The sequence below is a fragment of the Pseudophryne corroboree genome, chromosome 6 (genome assembly GCF_028390025.1).
Source record: "Pseudophryne corroboree isolate aPseCor3 chromosome 6, aPseCor3.hap2, whole genome shotgun sequence".
NCBI classification, from domain to species: domain Eukaryota; kingdom Metazoa; phylum Chordata; class Amphibia; order Anura; family Myobatrachidae; genus Pseudophryne; species Pseudophryne corroboree.
In genome coordinates, this window is record NC_086449.1 from 205420915 (window position 1) to 205441181 (window position 20267).

At 46.6% G+C, this 20267-nt stretch overlaps 1 protein-coding gene across 7 annotated transcripts in view; it reads right to left on the reverse strand.

Moving 5' to 3' along the window:
* Positions 1-3722: 3722 nt before the first annotated feature.
* ASB7 (ankyrin repeat and SOCS box containing 7) overlaps positions 3723-20267 on the reverse strand; it is an 86840-nt gene continuing 70295 nt past the window's right edge. For all 7 annotated transcript variants that reach the window (XM_063925666.1, XM_063925667.1, XM_063925662.1 and 4 more), the window contains one exon: positions 3723-4906. In XM_063925666.1, coding sequence (XP_063781736.1) covers positions 4767-4906 — 140 coding nt within the window. In that variant the 3' untranslated portion in view covers positions 3723-4766. The remainder of the gene's footprint in view (positions 4907-20267) is intronic.

Here is a 20267-nt window from a genome sequence, read left to right on the forward strand (position 1 = left end):
GAATGAGTGGAAGTGGAGGAAACACGTACACCGACTGGAACACACACGGAGTCACTAGGGCGTTCACAGTCACTGCTTGCGGGTCCCTTGACCTGGAACAATATCGCCGAAGCTTCTTGTTGAGACGAGAGGTCATCATGTCTATTTTGGATACGCCCCAAAGATGCGTTACCTCCTTGAACACCTCCGGATTGGAGACTCCATTCTCCTGGATGGAGATATTGTCTGCTGAGGAAGTCCGCTTCCCAGTTGTCTACTCCCAGAATGAAGATTGCTGACAGCGCCAACGCGTGTTTTTCCGCACAGAGGATGATTCTTGTTACCTCTGACATTGCAGCTCTGCTCTTCGTTCCGCCCTGTCGGTTTGTGTAAGCCACTGTTACATTGTCCGACTGCACTTGAATGGCCCGATTTCTCAGAAGATTGGCCACTTGGAGAAGAACGTTGTAAATGGCTCTTAGCTCCAGAATGTTTATCAGCAGGCCGGATTCCAGACTTGACCACCTTCCTTGGAAGGTTTCCCCTTGAGTGACTGCGCCCCAGCCCCGGAGACTTGCATCCGTGGTTAGAAGGATCCAGTCTTGAATCCCGAACCTGTGGCCCTCCAGAAGGTGAGGTAATTGCAGCCACCAGAGGAGTGAGATCCTGGTCTTTGGCGACAGACGTATTCTCTGGTGCATGTGTAGATGAGATCCCGACCATTTGTCCAGGAGATCCAGTTGGAAGTACAGAGCATGAAATCTCCCATACTGCAGAGCCTCGTAAGAGACCACTATCTTCCCCAGAAGGCGAATGCACTGATGAACCGACGCCCGTGCTCGCTTCAGGACATCCTGGACCATTGTTTGTATCACCAACGCTTTTTCCTCTGGAAGAAACACCTTCTGCACTTCCGTGTCGAGGCTCATTTCCAGAAATGACAACCTTCTGGTTGGTTCCAAATGTGATTTTGGAAGATTCAGGATCCAACCATGTTCCCTGAGAAGCTGGGTCATGAGAGCTATGGACTGTAATAGCTTCTCCTTGGACGATGCCTTTATCAGCAGATCGTTCAGATATGGAATTATGTTCACACCGTCTGCGGAGGAGAACCATCATTTCCGCCATCACCTCTGCGAATACCCTTGGTGCTGTGGAGAGGCCGAATGGCAGGGCCTGGAATTAAAAATGACAGTCCAACAGTGCGAATCAGAGATAAGCTTGATGCAGGGGCCAAATCGGAATGTGGAGGTACGCATCCTTGATATCCAGGGATACCAGGTTTCCCCCTCCTCCAGACCTGATATCACCGCCCTTAGAGACTCCACTTTGAACTTGAACTCTCTCAGAAAAGGGTTTAGTGATTTTAAGTTCAGAATGGGCCTGACCGAACCATCCGGTTTCGGTACCACGAAAAGGTTTGAATAGTAACCCTCATTTTGCATCTGGGGAAGAACTGGTACAATAACCTGTGCCTCCACCAACTTCTGAATAGCTCCCTGTAGGATAGCCCTGTCTGCCGGCAAAGGTGGCAAGCCTGATTTGAAGAACCGATGAGGAGGGAGATCTTGACATTCCAGCTGGTAACCCTGGGACACAATATCTTGTACCCGGGGATCCGGGCCGGACGACACCCAGTCGTGACTGAAATGTCTGAGTCTCGCCCCCACTGGCCCTACCTCCAGGCAGCGCGGTCCACCAGCATTCTTGGATTTTGGTCGACCTCCTCTAAAGAAGGTGTTGGACGGTTTGGCCTTTCTTGTTTTAGTAACCCGAAAGGACTGTGATGCAGCTGAAGAAAAAGGTTTCTTAGTAGCAGGTGCAGCTGAGGGAAGAAAAGGTGACTTACCCGCTGTAGCCGTGTAGATCTACACATCCAACACTTCCCCAAAGAGAGCCTGACCTGTGTAGGGTAGGGTCTCCACACACCTCTCCTGGATTCCGTGTTGGCAGACCACTGGCACAGCCAAAGTCCCCTACGAGCTGAGGCAGACATGGAAGATATCCCTGCAGCCATGGAACCCAGGTCTTTCATGGATTCCACCATAGATCCTGCAGAATCCTGAATGTTACGTAAAAACAATTCAACATCACTTTTATCCATTGTATCCAAATCCTCAAGTAATGTGCCTGACAACTTTACTATAGCTTTGGAAATCCATGCACAGGCAATAGCAGGATGTAGAATCGCCCCTGAAGCCGTGTATATGGATTTAAGCGTAGTATCAATTTTGCGATCAGCCGGCTCTTTTAAGGCGGTAGATCCTGAAATAGGTAAAACCACCTTTTTTTACAGTCTGGATACCGATGCGTCTACTATGGGTGGGGTTTCCCTTTTCTTTCTATCCTCCTCAGGGAAGGGGAATGCAACCAGAACCTTTTTTGGAATATGGAATTTTTTCTCTGGGTTTTCTCAGGATTTTTCGAATATATCATTTCATTCTTTAGACGCAGGGAAGGTTAGCGAGGCTTTCTTAGTATCGGTAAAGTAAGCCTCCTCAACCTGCTCAGGTATTGTGTCAACAATATTCAACATATCTCTAATGGCTTCAATCATTAACTGCATCCCTTTTGCAAGAGATGCCGCCCCCCTGAGCACTTCCCCATCACCGTTTACCGTGTCAGAATCTGTAATCCGTGTCATCTTGCGTAATCTGGGCAAGAGCACTTTTTAAGAGTGAGTGCCAGGGGGCCCTGAAGGTGCCGACCCGGACCAAACAGCCATAGAGGTCTGTAAAACCTGAGTTGCATTTTTATTTTGTGCTACTCTAGTAGAAATCTGAGAAATCATACTCTTGATAGAAGTTAACCACTCCGGTTCTCTAAATGGAATCTGTGCTAAACCAGAGCAATCCTGATTACATGGAATGGGATCATCCTGAGAGGACATATTTTTCGCAGCATATAACACAGAATCCCTAGACATGGCTTATGTGAGACAGCGACTGTGCTCCCTACCCTGTTGCCGTCATCTTCACACCGGCTTCCCGCTTGTCAGGGGGCCGGTGACTAACTTGCCACCAACGTCTTCTGGCTCTGTAAAGGGGTTCGCAGCATGCTGCTGGGGTGAGAGATTCCCTGTGGCAGCGATCGATCTGTACCCTCAGGAGCTCAGTGTCCTGTCAGCAGAGATAGTGGCTCGCACCCCTCAGGGCGGACACTACTCCCCCCCTTAGCCCCACGAAGGAGGGAGGCTGTTGCCAGCAGCCTCCCTGTACCTAAACTCTATTCAAAAAAATTTAACTAAAGAAACTCCTATGGAGCTCCCCTAGGTGTGACTGGCTCCTCCGAGCACATTTTCTAAACTGAGTCTGGTAGGAGGGGCATAGAGGGAGGAGCCAGCCCACACTCTCAAACTCTTAAAGTGCCAATGGCTCCTGGTGGACCCGTCTATACCCCATGGTACTAATGTGGACCCCCAGCATCCTCTATGACGTAAGAGAAAAGTCACTAAAAAGTCGTCCTTCTGCTATTAATATACAGACACTAGCTGATGCCCAGTTTCAACAGGGCGAAGGTTTGCTGGTCGGAACATTTTACCCCTTTTCACCCCCTCAGGAGTTGATACACTGTAGCATCCTTGCTTAGTAGGTGGCTGCTGCGACAGTTTCCAGACCACCCGGAAGGTCACGTGCCCTGATTAGGCAACGGCATCATAGAAATAAGTCACTCAAAAAAATTGTCCTTACGCTATTAATATAAGATTTACCAAATTTTAACATTATAAAGACCAAACTCACAACTTCTCAAAATGTGACTTTTATTATTTATGTATATAAATTAGACACCGTAGCACCATACACATGAAAGAAAACAAAAAGTCACAGAGCGGAGGGGAAAAATAAAATAAAACTATGTTTAAACTGCAAACATAATGCTGCCTAAAATGGAAGGGATAAATGTTATTATATATTATATAATATAATTTTAAATATATAATATATAATATTATATCACAGCATGGGGAAAAATAAACAATTACAATGTATCCAAGTTGCATGGTCCCATGGACTGATTTGTTCTGCTATATAATACATGTAGAAAACATATTACAAAATGTTTTTCTTTTCTTTTTCTTTTTTAGTTCTGGAGAGACAAAAGGCAGTCCTGGAAATAAGAGGGGGATTATTTTGCAGGATTTAACCCTTTGGCTGCCACCTATGATAAGAGACAGCACCATGAAATAAATTGTATAGTAAGAGTTCATACAGCTTTAGCTCTTAAAAAGTTCCTGTCCCCTGCAGAACATTCTGTAGAAGTCATTCTATGGTCTGAAACTATATTCATGAGACGGTAGCCTAACAGTTCAGCAGGAACTAGCGACATTGCGCACATCACGCCTCTGTGATGTCAGCAGCGCTGAGGTTACCGAATACTGGATCAGCTCAAACAATGGCACCTCTACTGTGTGTAAGTGACAGATTTACTTTAAATTGGAGGAACCCAGTGTACGAAGATTGTGACCACATTTGCTCTGTGCCAAGTATGTATCGGAGGGGATGGGGGCATGTGTAGAAAAGATTTGTTTTTTGATTTGTTTTTTTTCAGGTGAAATTGAAAGAGTGGACCTCGAAACCTGGACCCCAAATTATTAAGACTTTTTTTTATCACACAATGTAAAAACAAAAGGGAGGAAAACAATATAAAAAATAATGTATACCTGCCTTCTGACACCACCCCAGATCAGAAATTGCATAGGATATACTTGTGCAAGACAACAGCCTACCCAGCTTTTGGAATATTCACACTTAGAATGACTCAAGTCCCTGCTGCTGTGAAAACTGCACTCAGATATCATCATATTTGTGTTTTAAGTAGTCCTTCATGACCCTGGCAATGGGGAGTTCATCCAGTAGCTTGAGGTTCTGTAGTCCTATACAGTGGCGAATTTTAATCCGGCATAAATCCTGCAGAAATCGGGGTTGTCCTGCACATGGAGGAAAAAATGGAAGTGTTAGTTTCTCAGCAATACATATGTTCTTATACAACAGTACTGCGCAGAAACACCAGTAACTGTTTCTATTCCTATGTGCTGAAGGCAGACTTGATTCTGGGGTGCGTGGAAAATAGGATTTTAATACCTACCGGTAAATATTTTTCTCTTAGTCCGTAGAGGATGCTTCAAGAACCATGGGGTATAGACAGGATCCGCAGGAGACATGGGCACTTTAAGACTTTAAAAGGGGTGTGAACTGGCTCCTCCCTCTATGCCCCTCCTCCAGACTCCAGTTATAGGAACTGTGTCCAGGGAGACGGACATTTCGAGGAAAAGGATTTATTTAATTTTAAAACTAAGGTGAGATACATACCAGCTCACACCTCAAACACGCCGTACAAATGGCATTCAACAACAACGCATGCAGCGACATGACTAACATCAGCCACAGACTGACTGAACTAAACACAACATGTGTGTAACCATAACCAACAACTGCAGATAAAGCCCGCACCAGGACGGGCGCCCAGCATCCTCTACGGACTAAGAGAAAAGGATTTACCGGTAGGTATTAAAACCTATTTTCTCATACGTCCTAGAGGATGCTTCAAGAACCATGGGGTTTATACCAAAGCTCTAGAACGGGCGGGAGAGTGCGGATGACTCTGCAGCACCGATTGACCAAACAAGAGGTCCTCCTCAGCCAGGGTATCAAACTTGTAAAACTTCACAAAGGTGTTTGATCCCGACCAAGTAACAGCTCGGCAAAGCTGTAATGCCGAGACCCCTCGGGCAGCCACCCAGGATGAGCCCACCTTTCTGGTAGAATGGGCCTTCACCGATTTCGGTAACGGCAATCCTGCCGTAGAATGAGCTTGCTGAATCGTATTACAGATCCAGTGTGCAATAGTCTGCTTGGAAGCAGGAGCCCCAATCTTGTTGGGAGCCCACAGGACAAACAGAGCCTCTGTTTTCCTAATTTGAGCCGTTCTGGCGACAGATTTTCAAAGCTCTAACCACATCGAAAGACTTCGATTCCGCCAAGGCGTCAGTAGCCACTGGCACCACAATAGGCTGGTTTACGTGAAATGATGAAACCACTTTTGGCAGAAATTGCGGATGAGTTCTCAACTCCGCTTTATCAGCATGGAAGATTAAAAGGGGCTTTTGTGAGACAAAGCCGCCAATTCAGATACCCGCCTTGCGGATGCCAAGGCCAACAACATAACTACTTTCCAAGTAAGGAATTTCAACTCAACCTTACGCAAAGGTTCAAACCAATGAGATTGCAGGAACTGCAACACCACATTAAGATCCCATGGTGCCACTGGGAGGTTGGATGTGTAAGACGCCTTTCACGAAGGTCTGAACTTCTGGAAGGGAGGCCAATTCTTTCTAAAAGAAAATAGATAAGGCCGAAATTTGTACTGTAATTGAGCCCAACTTTAGGCCCGCATCCACACCTGCTTACAAAAAATGAAGCAAATGCCCCCTGAAATTCTTCCGTAGGAGCCTTCTTGGATTCACACCAAGAGACATATTTTCTCCAAATACGGTGGTAATGCTTCGCAGTTACTGTTTTTCTAGCCTGAAGTGTGGGAATGACCTCACTGGGAATACCGTTCCGAGCTAGGATTTGGCGTTCAACCGCCATGCCGTCAAATGCAGCCGCTGTAAGTCTTGATACACGCACAGTCCTTGCTGTAACCCCGACTCTCGTAGAGGAAGAGGCCAGGGATCTTCTATGAGTAATTCTTGAAGATCAGGATACCAGGCCCTCCGTGGCCAGTCTGGAACAATGAGTATCGCCTGAACCCTTGTTCTTCTTATGATCCTTATTACCTTTGGAATGAGTGGAAGTGGAGGGAACATATAGACCGACTGAAACACCCACGGTGTCACCAGGGCGTCCACCGCTATTGCTTGAGGGTCCCTCGACATGGAACAATATCTCTGAAGTTTCTTGTAGAGGCGAGACGCCATCATGTCTATTTGAGGAATTCCCCAACGACTTGTCACTTCTGCAAAGACCTCTTGATGAAGACCCCACTCTCCTGGATGGAGATCGTGTCTACTGAGGAAGTCTGCTTCCCAGTTGACCACTCCTGGAATGAAGACTGCTGACAGAGCGCTTGCATGTTTCTCTGTCCATCGAAAAACTTTTGTGGCCTACGCCATCGCCGCTCTGCTCTTTGTTCCGCCCTGGCGGTTTATGTACGCCACTGCTGTTACGTTGTCTGACTGAATCAAGACGGGCAGACCGCGAAGATGTTCCGCTTGCCGAAGGCCGTTGTAAATGGCCCTTAATTCCAGAATGTTTATGTGCAGACAAGCTTCCTGGCTTGACCATTTTCCCTGGAAATTTTCCCCCTGTGTGACTGCTCCCCAGCCTCGGAGACTTGCATCTGTGGTCACCAGGATCCAATCCTGGATCCCGAACCTGCGTCCCTCTAGGAGGTGAGCACTGTGCAGCCACCACAGGAGAGAGATTCTGGTCCTGGAAGACAGGATTATTTTCCGGTGCATGTGGAGGTGAGACCCGGACCACTTGTCCAACAGGTCCCACTGAAACACCCTGGCATGGAACCTGCCAAACTGAATGGCCTCGTAGGCCGCCACCATCTTCCCCAACAACCGAGTGCATTGAAGAATCGACACACTTGCCGGTTTCAGAATCTGTTTTACCATGTTCTGTATTACTAGAGCCTTTTCCACTGGAAGAAAAACTCTCTGTAATTCTGTATCCAGAACCATGCCCAAGAACGACAGACGAATTGTCGGAACCAACTGAGATTTTGGCAAGTTTAGGAGCCAACCATGTTGTTGCAGAATTGTCAGGGACAGCGTAACGTTTTTCAATAATTTCTCCTTGGATCTCGCCTTTTTCATGAGATCGTCCAAGTACGGGATAATTGTGATTCCCTGCTTGCGCAGGAGAACCATCATTTCCGCCATAACCTTGGTGAAAATCCTCGGAGCCGTGGACAGACCAAATGGCAACGTCTGAAATTGGTAATGACAATCCTGAACAGCAAACCTCAGATAAGCCTGATGTGGAGGATATATGGGGACGTTTAAGTAGGCATCCTTTATGTCGACCGACACCATAAAATCCCCCTCCTTCAGACTGGAGATCACTGCTCGGAGAGATTCCATCTTGAATTTGAATTTTTTTAGATGGAAATTGAGGGATTTTAGGTTCAGAATCGGTCTGACCGAGCCATCCGGCTTCGGGACCACGAACAGGCTCGAATAAAAGCCTTCCCCCTGTTGTGACGGGGGTACCGTGACAATGACCTGATTTTGACACAGCTTTAGTATTGCAGCGCATACTACCCTCCCTTTCTGGAAGAGTAGCTGGCAAGGCCGATTTGAAAAATCGGTGAGGGGGCACATCTTGAAACTCCAATTTGTACCCTTGGGCTACTATTTCTAATACCCAAGGATCCAGGGACGAGCAAACCCAGACCTGACTGAAGAGTTGGAGACGTGCCCCCACCGGTGCGGGCTCCCGCAGAGGAGCCCCAGCGTCATGCGGTGGATTTGGCAGAAGCCGGGGAGGACTTCTGCTCTTGGGAACTTGCCACAGCCTGTGACCTTTTTCCCCTTCCTCTCGTAGCAAGGAAGGAAGACCCTCGTCCTTTTTTGTATTTATTGTGCCGAAAGGACTGCATCTGATAGTGGGGCGATTTCTCTTGTTGTGCAGGAACATAAGGTAGGAACGATGACTTGCCCGCGGTAGCCGTAGATACCAGGTAAGCGAGGCCGTGATCAAACAAGACACTACCGTTAAACGACAGAGACGCCATAGTCTTCTTAGAGTCAGCATCAGCATTCCATTGATGAATCCACAATGCTCTTCTAGCCGAGACTGCCATGGCATTGGCCCTTGATCCCAAAAGGCCAATATCCCTCGCAGCTTCCTTTAGATAGGCTGCAGCGTCCCTGATATGACCCAGTGTCAAAAGCACGCTATCCCTGTCCAGGGAATCTATATCAGATGACAAGTTATCTGCCCACTTTTTAATAGCGCTACTCACCCACGCAGGTGCAACGGCAGGCCTGAGCAGCGTACCAGTAGTGACATAAATGGACTTCAGTGTATTTTCCTGCTTACGATCCGCAGGATCCTTTAGGGCTGCCGTGTCAGGAGACGGAAGCGCCACCTTTTTGGACAGACGCGATAGAGCTTCGTCCACCGTGGGGGTTGACTCCCGCCTTTCCCTGTCCCCAGATGGGAACGGATATGCCACCGGAATTCTCTTGGGAACCTGTAACTTGTCAGGATTTTCCCAAGCTTTTTTCAAAGAGAGCATTCAGTTCATGAGAGGGAGGAAACGTCACCTCAGGTTTCTTTCCCTTAAACATGCAGACCCTAGTATCAGGAACAGGAGGGTCTTCCGTGATATGTAATACATCCTTTATCGCCACAATCATGTACTGAATGCTCTTAGCCAGTTTAGGGTTCAATCTGGCATCACTATAGTCGACACTGGAAACAGAGTCCGTGTCGGTATCTGTATCCGCTATCTGGGTAAATGAACGCTTCTGTGACCCCAAGGGGGTCTGAACCTGCGACAATGCATCATCCATGGATTTTCTCCATGTCTGGTTCTGAGACTCAGATTTATTTACTCTCTTATTCAACCGAGCCACATTTGCATTCAAAACACAACACATTCACCCAATCAGCCGTCGGAGGTGCCGACACGGTCACTCCCACAGTCTTTTCTGTCCCCACTCCGGCTTCCTCCTGGGAAGAGCACTCAGCCTCAGACATGTCCACACACGCGTACCGACACCCACAACCACACTGGGGCTACAGGGGACAAACCCACAGCAAAGCCTGTTAGAGAAACACAGAGGGAGTTTTGCCAGCTCACAACCCAGCGCCTATCCCGGTACTGAAACGATTAAAGTAATGCCTCAGACCTGTTAGCGCTTTAATAATAATAATAATAATAATAATTCAGCACCAAAATACTGTGCCCAGAGGAGACGGACAGTACGAGGAAAGGATTTTTGTTAATCTAAGGGCGAGATTTATACCAGCCCACACCATCCACACCGTATAACCTGGAAATATGAACCAGTCAACAGTATGAAACAAAACAGTATCAGCCCGAGACTGATCAAACTGTAACATAACCCTTATGTAAGCAATAACTATATACAAGTCATGCAGAATGTAGTCCGCACTGGGACGGGCGCCCAGCATCCTCTACGGACTAGGAGACAAAGATTTACCGGTAGGTTTAAAATCTTATTTTCTCTTACGTCCTAGAGGATGCTGGGGACTCCGTAAGGACCATGGGGATTATACCAAAGCTCCAAAAGGGGCGGGAGAGTGCGGATGACTCTGCAGCACCGATTGAGCAAACAAGAGGTCCTCATCAGCCAGGGTATCAAACTTGTAGAACTTCGCAAAGGTGTTTGAAGCCGACCAAGTCGCTGCTCGGCAAAGCTGTAATGCCGAGACCCCTCGGGCAGCCGCCCAAGAAGAGCCCACCTTCCTAGTGGAATGGGCCTTCACCGAATTCGGTAACGGCAATCCAGCCGTAGAATGAGCCTGCTGAATCGTGTTACAGATCCAGCGAGCAACAGTCTGCTTAGAAGCAGGAGCGCCAACTTTGTTGGCTGCATACAGGACAAACAGAGACTCTGTTTTCATCACCCTAGCCGTCCTGGCTACATACATTTTCATTGCCCTGACCACATCAAGGGACTCGGAATCCTCCAAGTCCCACGTAGCCACAGGCACCACAATAGGTTGGTTCATATGAAAAGATGAAACCACTTTGGGCAAAAATTGAGGACGAGTCCGCAACTCTGCTCTATCCACATGGAAAACCAGATAGGGGCTTTTGTGAGATAAAGCCGCCAATTCTGACACCCGCCTCGCCGATGCCAAGGCCAATAACATGACCACTTTCCAAGTGAGATACTTAAATTCCACCGTTTTCAGAGGTTCAAACCAGTGAGACTTAAGGAAACGTAACAGCACGTTAAGGTCCCAGGGTGCCACTGGAGGCACAAAAGGAGGCTGGATATGCAGCACTCCCTTCACAAAAGTCTGTACTTCCGGAAGAGAAGCCAATTCCTTCTGAAAGAAAATGGATAGGGACGAAATCTGAACCTTAATGGAGCCTAACTTTAGGCCCAAATTCACTCCAGTCTGTAGGAAGTGAAGGAAACGGCCCAGATGGAATTCCTCCAGAGGAGCATTCCTGGACTCACACCAAGAAACATACTTCCTCCAAATACGGTGATAATGTTTTGCTGTCACGTCCTTCCTAGCCTTTATTAGAGTAGGAATAACTTCATCCGGAATGCCCTTTTCCGCTAGGATCCGGCGTTCAACCGTCATGCCGTCAAACGCAGCCGCGGTAAGTCTTGGAACAGACGGCCCCTGTCGCAACAGGTCCTCTCTGAGAGGAAGAGGCCACGGGTCTTCTGACAGCATTTCCTGCAGATCCGGATACCAGGCCCTTCGAGGCCAATCTGGAACAATGAGAATTGTCTGTACTCCTCCTCGTCTTATGACTCTCAATATCTTGGAGATGAGAGGAAGAGAAGGAAACACATAGACCAACTGGAACACCCACGGTGTCACCAGGGCGTCCACTGCTACCGCCTGAGGGTCCCTTGACCTGGCGCAATACCTCGGTAGCTTTTTGTTGAGGCGTGACGCCATCATGTCTATCTGAGGCAGTCCCCACTGACTTGCAATCTCTGCGAAGACTTCCTGATGAAGTCCCCACTCTCCTGGATGTAGATTGTGTCTGCTGAGGAAGTCTGCTTCCCAGTTGTCCACTCCCGGAATGAAGACCGCTGTCAGAGCGCTTACATGATTTTCCGCCCAGCGAAGAATCCTGGTGGCTTCTGCCATTGCCACCCTGCTCTTTGTTCCGCCTTTGCGGTTTACATGAGCCACTGCGGTGATGTTGTCTGACTGAATCAGAACCGGTAGGTCGCGAAGGAAAGACTCCGCTTGACAAAGGCCGTTATATATGGCCCTCAATTCCAGTACGTTGATGTGAAGACAAGCCTCCTGGCTCGACCAGAGACCCTGGAAGCTTCTTCCCTGTGTGACTGCTCCCCAACCTCGGAGGCTTGCGTCCGTGGTTACCAGAACCCAGTCCTGAATATCGAATCTGCGACCCTCCAGAAGGTGAGCACTCTGCAGCCACCACAGGAGAGATACCCTGGTCTTGGCGGACAGGGTGAATCTGTAGATGGGACCCGGACCACTTGTCCAGAAGGTCCCATTGAAACGTTCTCGCATGGAACCTGCTGAATGGAATGGCTTCGTAAGTCGCCACCATCTTTCCCAGAACTCGAGTGCAGTGATGCACCGACACCCTTTTTGGCTTCAAGAGGTCCTTGACCAACGACACAAGTTCTGTCAAGTTCTTGGGCCTTTTCCGTCGAAAGATAAACTTTTTTTTGGTCTGTATCCAGAACCATGTCTAAGAAAGGCAAGCGAGTCGTTGGAGCCAACTGTGACATAATTCGGAATATTGAGAATCCAGTCGTGCTGTTGCAACACCCTCAGGGAGAGTGATACGCTGTTCAGCAACTGTTCTCTCGATCTCGCTTTTATTAGGAGATCGTCCAAGTACGGAATAATTGTGACCCCCTGCTTGCGCAGGAGCACCATCATTTCCGCCATTACCTTTGTGAAAATTCTTGGGGCCGTGGAAAGCCCAAACGGCAACGTCTGAAATTGGTAATGACAATCCTGTACTGCAAACCTCAGGAACGCTTGATGAGGGGGATATATGAGGACATGAGGGTATGCGTCCTTTATGTCCAGGGACACCATATAAACCCCCCCTTCCAGGCTGGCGATGACCGCTCTGAGCGACTCCATCTTGAACTTGAACCTTTTTAAGTAAAGGTTTAAGGATTTTAAATTCAAAATGGGCCTGACCAAACCGTCCGGTTTCGGGACTACAAACAGGGTTGAGTAATACCCCATCCCCTGCTGCAGCAGGGGGACTTTGACCACCACTTGCTGAAGACACAATTTTTGAATTGCATTTAACACTACCTCCCTCTCTAAGGGAGAAGTTGGTAGAGCAGATTTGAAAAACCAGCGAGGGGGCACCTCTTCGAATTCCAGCTTGTAACCCTGGGAAACAATTTCTATTGCCCAGGGATCCACCTGTGAGTGAACCCAGACGTGGCTGAAAAGTCGAAGACGTGCCCCCACTGGTGCGGACTCCCTCAGTGGAGCCCCAGCGTCATGCGGTGGATTTTGTAGAGGCCGGGGAGGACTTCTGTTCCTGGGAACTAGCTGTGGTTGGCAGCTTTTTCCCCTTGCCCTTACCTCTGGCAAGAAAGGAAGATCCCCGCACTCTCTTGGGTTTATGCGACCGAAAGGACTGCATCTGATAATGTGGTGCTTTCTTAGGCTGTGAGGAAACATAAGGCAAAAAAGTTGATTTACCTGCCCTAGCCGTGGAAACTAGGCCCGTGAGACCTTCCTCAAACAATTCCTCACCCTTGTGAGGTAAAACCTCCATATGCCTCTTCGAGTCGGCATCGCCCGTCCATTGTCGGGTCCATAAGGCTCGTCTAGCCAAAAACGCCATAGCGTTGGCTCTGGAACTCAGTAGGCCAATGTCTCTCTGAGCATCTCTCATATACAGGACAGCATCTTTCATATGACCCAGTGTCAATAAAATGGTTTCCTTATCCAGCGTGTCTATATAAGCAGATAAGGTATCTGTCCACACCGACGCTATCGCCGGTCTGAGTAGTGTCAAAGTCAGAAAAATGTCTCAATGCACGTTGCCATATTTGCACCGCACACTGGTCCGCGCTGCGCGTGCATGCGCTCTCCCGTGGATTCGCATACCCGCAATAACGTGCACTCGCAGGCGCGGTATGCGTATTTACGGTAGAGTTTATGTAGTCGTAGCGTGCGACTCATTCGTTACAAATGTTCACAATTAATGTAGTTTATAGATCATGGTCCCTTTGATAGATTCTGAAAGTTTGGTTAAAATACAATGTCCCAGAGCTGAGGAATCCCTCTTTATATCGTACGAAGGGTCTAACAGGAATCATACAGCAGTGTTTGGTACCCATCGGAAGAGTATTTAATTAGCAATATTCCGGTGTTGGTTTGGAGCGTATTAATCGCTCGTGCGAATAGTTATGGACATAAGAAGTTTATGTCCATTTCTATTATTTACACATACTCAGGTATGCGGCGGGAAACCCAGTTTCCCACCCACCTGAGCTGTTGGAAATCGTCACAGCCCACCTGTATGAATCACCCTATGACCTTTTGTTATGATACAGGGCCGAATTCCTTCGGCCAATGGACAATGGGATTGTAGGACCAGGAGATTGCATTGTGTGTGGGGCATAAATAGGCAGGCCGACCACATCCAGCTCACTCTCTCATCAACGGTTATCTGCTGATAGCCGGGAGCTGGATATCGAGGCGCAGGCGATCATACCCTTTGTGCGTAAGTTTCTCTCCGTTATCATTGTCTTTCTGTGAGCCAATTTCTCTCATCTTATCTCTCTCTCTCTCTCTCTCTCTCTCTCTGTTCTGTTCTCTCATATCTCCCCTAGACTAGGCTAGTATTGTATTGTATTAGATAGTATTGTATTGTATTTCATTTAGGTCAGAGTAGTATTGTCCTTTTGTATTTATTGTTTAGTTCTGTGGTTAGGAAGTCTCTGTTATATTATAGTGTATCATTTGTACTGTTATCCCCTTTTACAAGTATATTAGACATAATACAGTTAATAGGCCTTGGAACCTAAACCAGTATCTGTGTATTTTCTATAGTGTTAAGTGTTCACTTGAGCGTCGGTGACGCTCAAGCAGCTTTGTAGTTAGTCAGGTTACACATGGTTGCATTTACACCCTGTACTCACATTAAGGTATTCAGTGTATTACATTGGTATAAGGTTTTAACATAAAGGTATAGTGTTGTGAGCGTCTGCATCGCTGGTGACCTCCTCGTGGTCTCGAGCGTAAGCTACGCCATAGCGAATCATTACCCTAGACATAACCAATAACGTGTCCTGTGATCGCTGGGCCGTGAGCGAACGTGACGCTTGAGCGTCTCGCCTACGGCTGAGCGATCGTTACGCAACTAGCGTACCATTACGGTACTTCTTAAGTAAACAGCGTACAGTGTTCTTAGCTTCATAAAGGGTTGTTGTACGACAAAGGAATTTAGCATTGTCAATTGCGGGCTCGTCCTATACTTCTCACATCTGCACTAGGTAGATCAGCAGACATTATCCCTCCAGCAAAGGGTGGGAGGTTGTCTCACAGTGCTGACGGGATAAGCGTCTGCTTCGCTTAGATAAAGAGTGCTGAAGGAACCCGGTAACCGGAAGTAAGAACAAAACGCTTGTGTCTTTTTAAAACTGTTTATTTTTCTTTTGTCTTGCGTACGCACGCATATATCTGCATTTCTGTTTCATTTTTCGTATATCACTATTCCTGTTTGCCAATTTTATAGTTGATAGAAAGTGCTAAAAAGAGATTTGCTGTTATTTCATAGTAGAGGTGATAGTTAAAGTATAGAACAAACACACGGTTTGTCTGAAGATACAAGGCAGTCAGTGTGGATTGCGGTAGATGATCAGGGATCACCTACATTGATAAATAAATATATTGTGTTACGGTGGATCCTTTGCATTGCGTACACGTGTCGCTAACAAAGACTAGCGTACGCAATCCAAAAGGCAGACGCACGCAGCGTACATTACGCAACGTAGCGTCCGGTTACGCTCACGTAGCTCAAGTCACGAAAAAGTTGAATTAGCGCAAAGCGATAATTAGCGCAAGGCGATAAGTAACGCACAGCGGTAGATAACGCACAGCGGTAAATAACGCAAATCTATTTTTGGAAAATCGGAAATTTAGTTTAACAGATCCTGCTCCTAATTGGTAACACTGTTGGCCTAAAGACAATTTCTGCGCAGAAATAGATATAGAAACAAAAGTGTACTTGTGTTGAGTGAGTGTGTTTTGTATACAAAAGTTTATATAACTTTAAGGTGGAACCAAAAGGAAAGCCGGGTACTCGTCAAGGGACATACGTGTAAGTGACATATACGGTGGCCAGGGAGGCATCCCTGGTTAAATAATATTTGAGCATTAGAGTATAGCGGACCATAAGGTAACAAGACCAGGAGGTCATAAGGTTAACAAGACCAGGAGGTCATAAGGTAACAAGACCAGGAGGTCGTAAGGTAAAAGGTCCGCTATAAAAGTCCAGTGGCACAACGCCTGGGGTGTTGGTGCAGAACCCATATAGGCCATACAAGCTCTGGCTGAAGGAATCGCAGCCGGAAACATAGATTCCATTGATCTTTCAGTACATGACAAGTAGTGCTCGTGTACTGAACGATTGGACCGCACGTTATTGTGTGCAGTAGTTAGTAATCTGACCTAATACCATTAGAGTAAAGTGGTCACAAACGCTATCTGTACATTCTGACGTGATTTGTGTAATTTTTTATTTTTGGAAGGGAAGTTCGCTGGTCACTCAGGAACTATCTAACAACCCCAACTTTACTGGAAAGAGTAAGTGTCCTGCGGGTAACCCTCATATGTCCCAGTAAACTAAAGGTTCACAGGGGCCCTAGGTTGGGTCCAGCAGCTCTGGCTACAGTGATTGCAGCACAGGCCAACGTGGGCGAGAAGTAAGTGGGGTACTTGATAAACCACCACCGCCGGCCTGCCCAAGGACATCTTGGTTTGTTTGTAAGGGTTCGCTGAAAGCCTTGATATTCAAGGAGGAATAGGCGACGCCTGCAGATTATGGGGGCCATTTGTTCAGGTAGGGGGCGATCAACCTCGGTTCGGGTTGATTCAGAGAACCGATCCATCGGGTCGGCACGATATGTGATGTGTAAGAAATATGGAAATCACGCTGAAGTTTTATGTGATGAATGGGAGAGAATGACTGTACAAGACAGGGACAAATTCCCAAGAATAGGTAGCTTCAGTCCAGTAGTGTTACAAAATTTAAGGAGGAGGATAAGTCTCATTGAACCAACGAAGAGACAAAATAAACATTATGAATATTTACAGTTATGGCAACAGGAAAGTGAATTACAAAAAGAGTCTATTGACTTTTCTGACTCTTATCTTGAGAGGAGAGATATGGCAGCAGGAGAGGAGTTGATTGCGGAGAGAAAAGCACAAAGGTGGAACAATAAAAACGCTCTTAGCAACTGTAATATAGATTATAAGAATAAGTGTAATAAATGTAACAATGATTATTGTAATACTGTTGAATGTACAACTATTAACCTGTGCAAGCTGCACCCCATGTCAAACCCCCCTCAGGAATACAAACAAGAAAGTGAGCCCAGAACGATGTCGGCACCTCTTCCAGAAGCCATCCTACAAGACATCCAGGTGGACACGACCAAATTGGTAAAGGCAATAATCAAACCCCCTAACGGAGGGTCAGGTGAGGTCGTGTCCACAGGTACGTACAATGTTTTATATCACGCACAAACAAATGTACCCCATATTATAAGACCAAAACAAGGTGATGTAATTGAGTTTAGTCCTGTCAGGGTGATCACAGTCCCCAATGGGAAGACTGACGATCAGGGAACCATTCCCGTCAAGGACAGTGCAATGCGCCATCCCTGGTCCCGGACAGAATTGAGATCAATCATGTCTGATTACCCAGATCCTAGGAAACTATCTAACTGTATGATCAAAGATTCACAGAAGGCATACCAACCCCCTAGACAACGACATAATCATGGTATCCAAGGAATCAGGTAGGTACAGGGAAAGCGGTTGATGGTGATGAGCATCCAAGCGTTTGAGGAGGCATCAAATCGGCCAAAACCCCGGGCCGTTGGCACATGGGGGAACTTGGGGATTTGTGGTCTGTGCAGAAGAGAGGGGCATTGTGCTAGCAACTGTGGTAACCCACATAAAGTTAGACCCCCTAGACCAAGAAATGAGCAAAATTACAATACACACCATTATAATCAAGGATCACATAGGCAGGAAAGGTGATTATTAGGAATGGAGGCAAGCCTGAAGTAACGGTTAATGAAGTGGGAGGTCATTCACTAAAGACACAGGAATGACCAGGTGAAAAGTTGTAAATGTATTTGTGAAAAATGTTTTTCTCTCCCTCTCTCTATCCCCATCTCTGCCTTGCAGAAGTCTACCAAACCCCAGCATGACCTATCCACCACAATGTATTCTGGCCAGATACAGACAGTGGAATAATGCAAGTGCTGGTGGGGAGGGACTGCTCAAGGAAACCATTAGACACGTAGATACGACAGCCAAATAGTCTGACAATGTTTTCTTAATGTTGACAATGTTTAAAAATGCTTTGTTTCTCTTCTCTTATTGATGGTTATTGTCGAGTTATGCAATGTATATATGCACATGAATTGTTCTCTATCTCTTTTGTTTTTATTTTCTCTCTCTTCTCACTCATGTTTCCATGATTTAAAGATGGTATGTCACCCCTCAGTTGGACCAATGGTAATGCCAGATTTTTGCTCCTTACAGAAAGATCGTCGGTTAGGAAGGAATATTGCATCACCAGAATGATCGTTTTTGAAGACTGAGAGACAACACCTTTGAGAGGACAGCAGAACAAGAAGAACAACAAGACGAGAGAACTTATTATCGTAACGAGTTCTCTCCCCCTCAAACTGTTTTCTTATACCCCCATTACAAATTTCTTCTTTTCTCCTCCTGTAAGATGGACTTGCCCCAAGAGACTGTGATATGGATTTTTCCCGTTAACCATGATGTTGACCAGAGCAGTCTGTTTCGGTGAGAGTACCAGTGAGGTCGAGAAAGGATCCAGAAAGGTCCTGATGACTGAGACGGAGGTGTAAATTTCCAATAGCAACCCAATCACCAAGCAAAGGCGAGTACCGGGCACGATCTAACAACCATGTTATTTGTAAACAACTGTGAAGGAATGTTAGTTCAAAAAGAAAGTTGTATCTGTAGGCTCTGTAACAAAGTAATGCCAATCCAGTTTTAATATCCATATGGACCGGCATCCATTGAGTGACTATCACTCCTTAGTGGGTAACGTGTTAAATCAAACAGATTGTTGGGTATGCTCTCAAGTACCTCAGGGTCACAGCAAATCAGGGCTAGTACCATTTCCTTTAACGTTAGGGGAGGTACTTGAGCTAAGTGGTGGGAGACCGGTGGACCGGAGGTTTAATATCTCCAGCCCTCCTAGTTTGAAGCTCCACCAATACCATGTGGATAGGTCCCTCTTATGTTTTAACATCCCCAATCCCAGAAAACCGGGAAATTGGGAAGTGTCATGGAGTAACCACACCATGACCTTTTCACACAGAGCAGATAGAATGCCTACAGATACAGAGCTCGTACGCCATATAGCCAGTAGAGGAAAATCTTTCCGGTATCGATATACCTTAGGAAATAGGATTACTAGAGTTGGAGAGGTATCACCAGGATACTGTGCACATATCGTACAAACCGGTACGTGCATTAAGCAGATGGAAGAATTAGGGTCAGGAGATTTCACCTGGAAGGTTTGTAACATGGTCATGTCCTTCTCCGTCCCTTATGTTCTCCCCGATGATGCATATTTCATATGCGGGAGAAAGGCGTACACGTGGCTTGCCCCAAACTCTGAAGGATTGTGTTATATTGGAAAAGTATTGCCTGAAGTGATGACTGTTACACATGACAAAATGAAAGACATACACCGTGGTGCCCAAGCTCCTTATACTCACACTCATTACGAGCACCGAGTTAAAAGACAACTGTCAGAAAGGTTAGAGCATCCGGCCTCTGATCTTATCCATGAATCCACCGGGATTCAGGTTCTGGTAGCGTTAGATTTCACTCGTACCGCTCGGGGAGTGATGAATTATAGATACATTTCCGCACTCGCCAATTTGTTAGATAATATCACTGAAATGTATGATGACACGTTTAGATACACTGGAAGAGAACTTCAAGCTTACAAAACAGAACTAGTTCAGCATAGGATGGTTCTTAATTATCTTACAGCAGTAACAGGCGGATATTGTGTTACATTGGCAACACAGTACGGCATAAAGTGTTGCACATATATCACAAATAGCACCGAGGATCCGGTAGAGGTCATAGACCAAAAGATGGATGATATTCTGCAATTAAAGTGGGAATTTCGTCGAAAACACAATCTCACCCTTGCTGCTGTAGGTAATGAGCTGACTGGTTGGGTGTCATGGTTGAACCCGCGAAATTGGTTCTCCGGTTTGGGAGACTGGGCTCAAGGAGTCATAATGGATGTTGGAAAGTTTCTACTATGTATCTTGGGTGTCGTTATATCGATTGGATTGATAT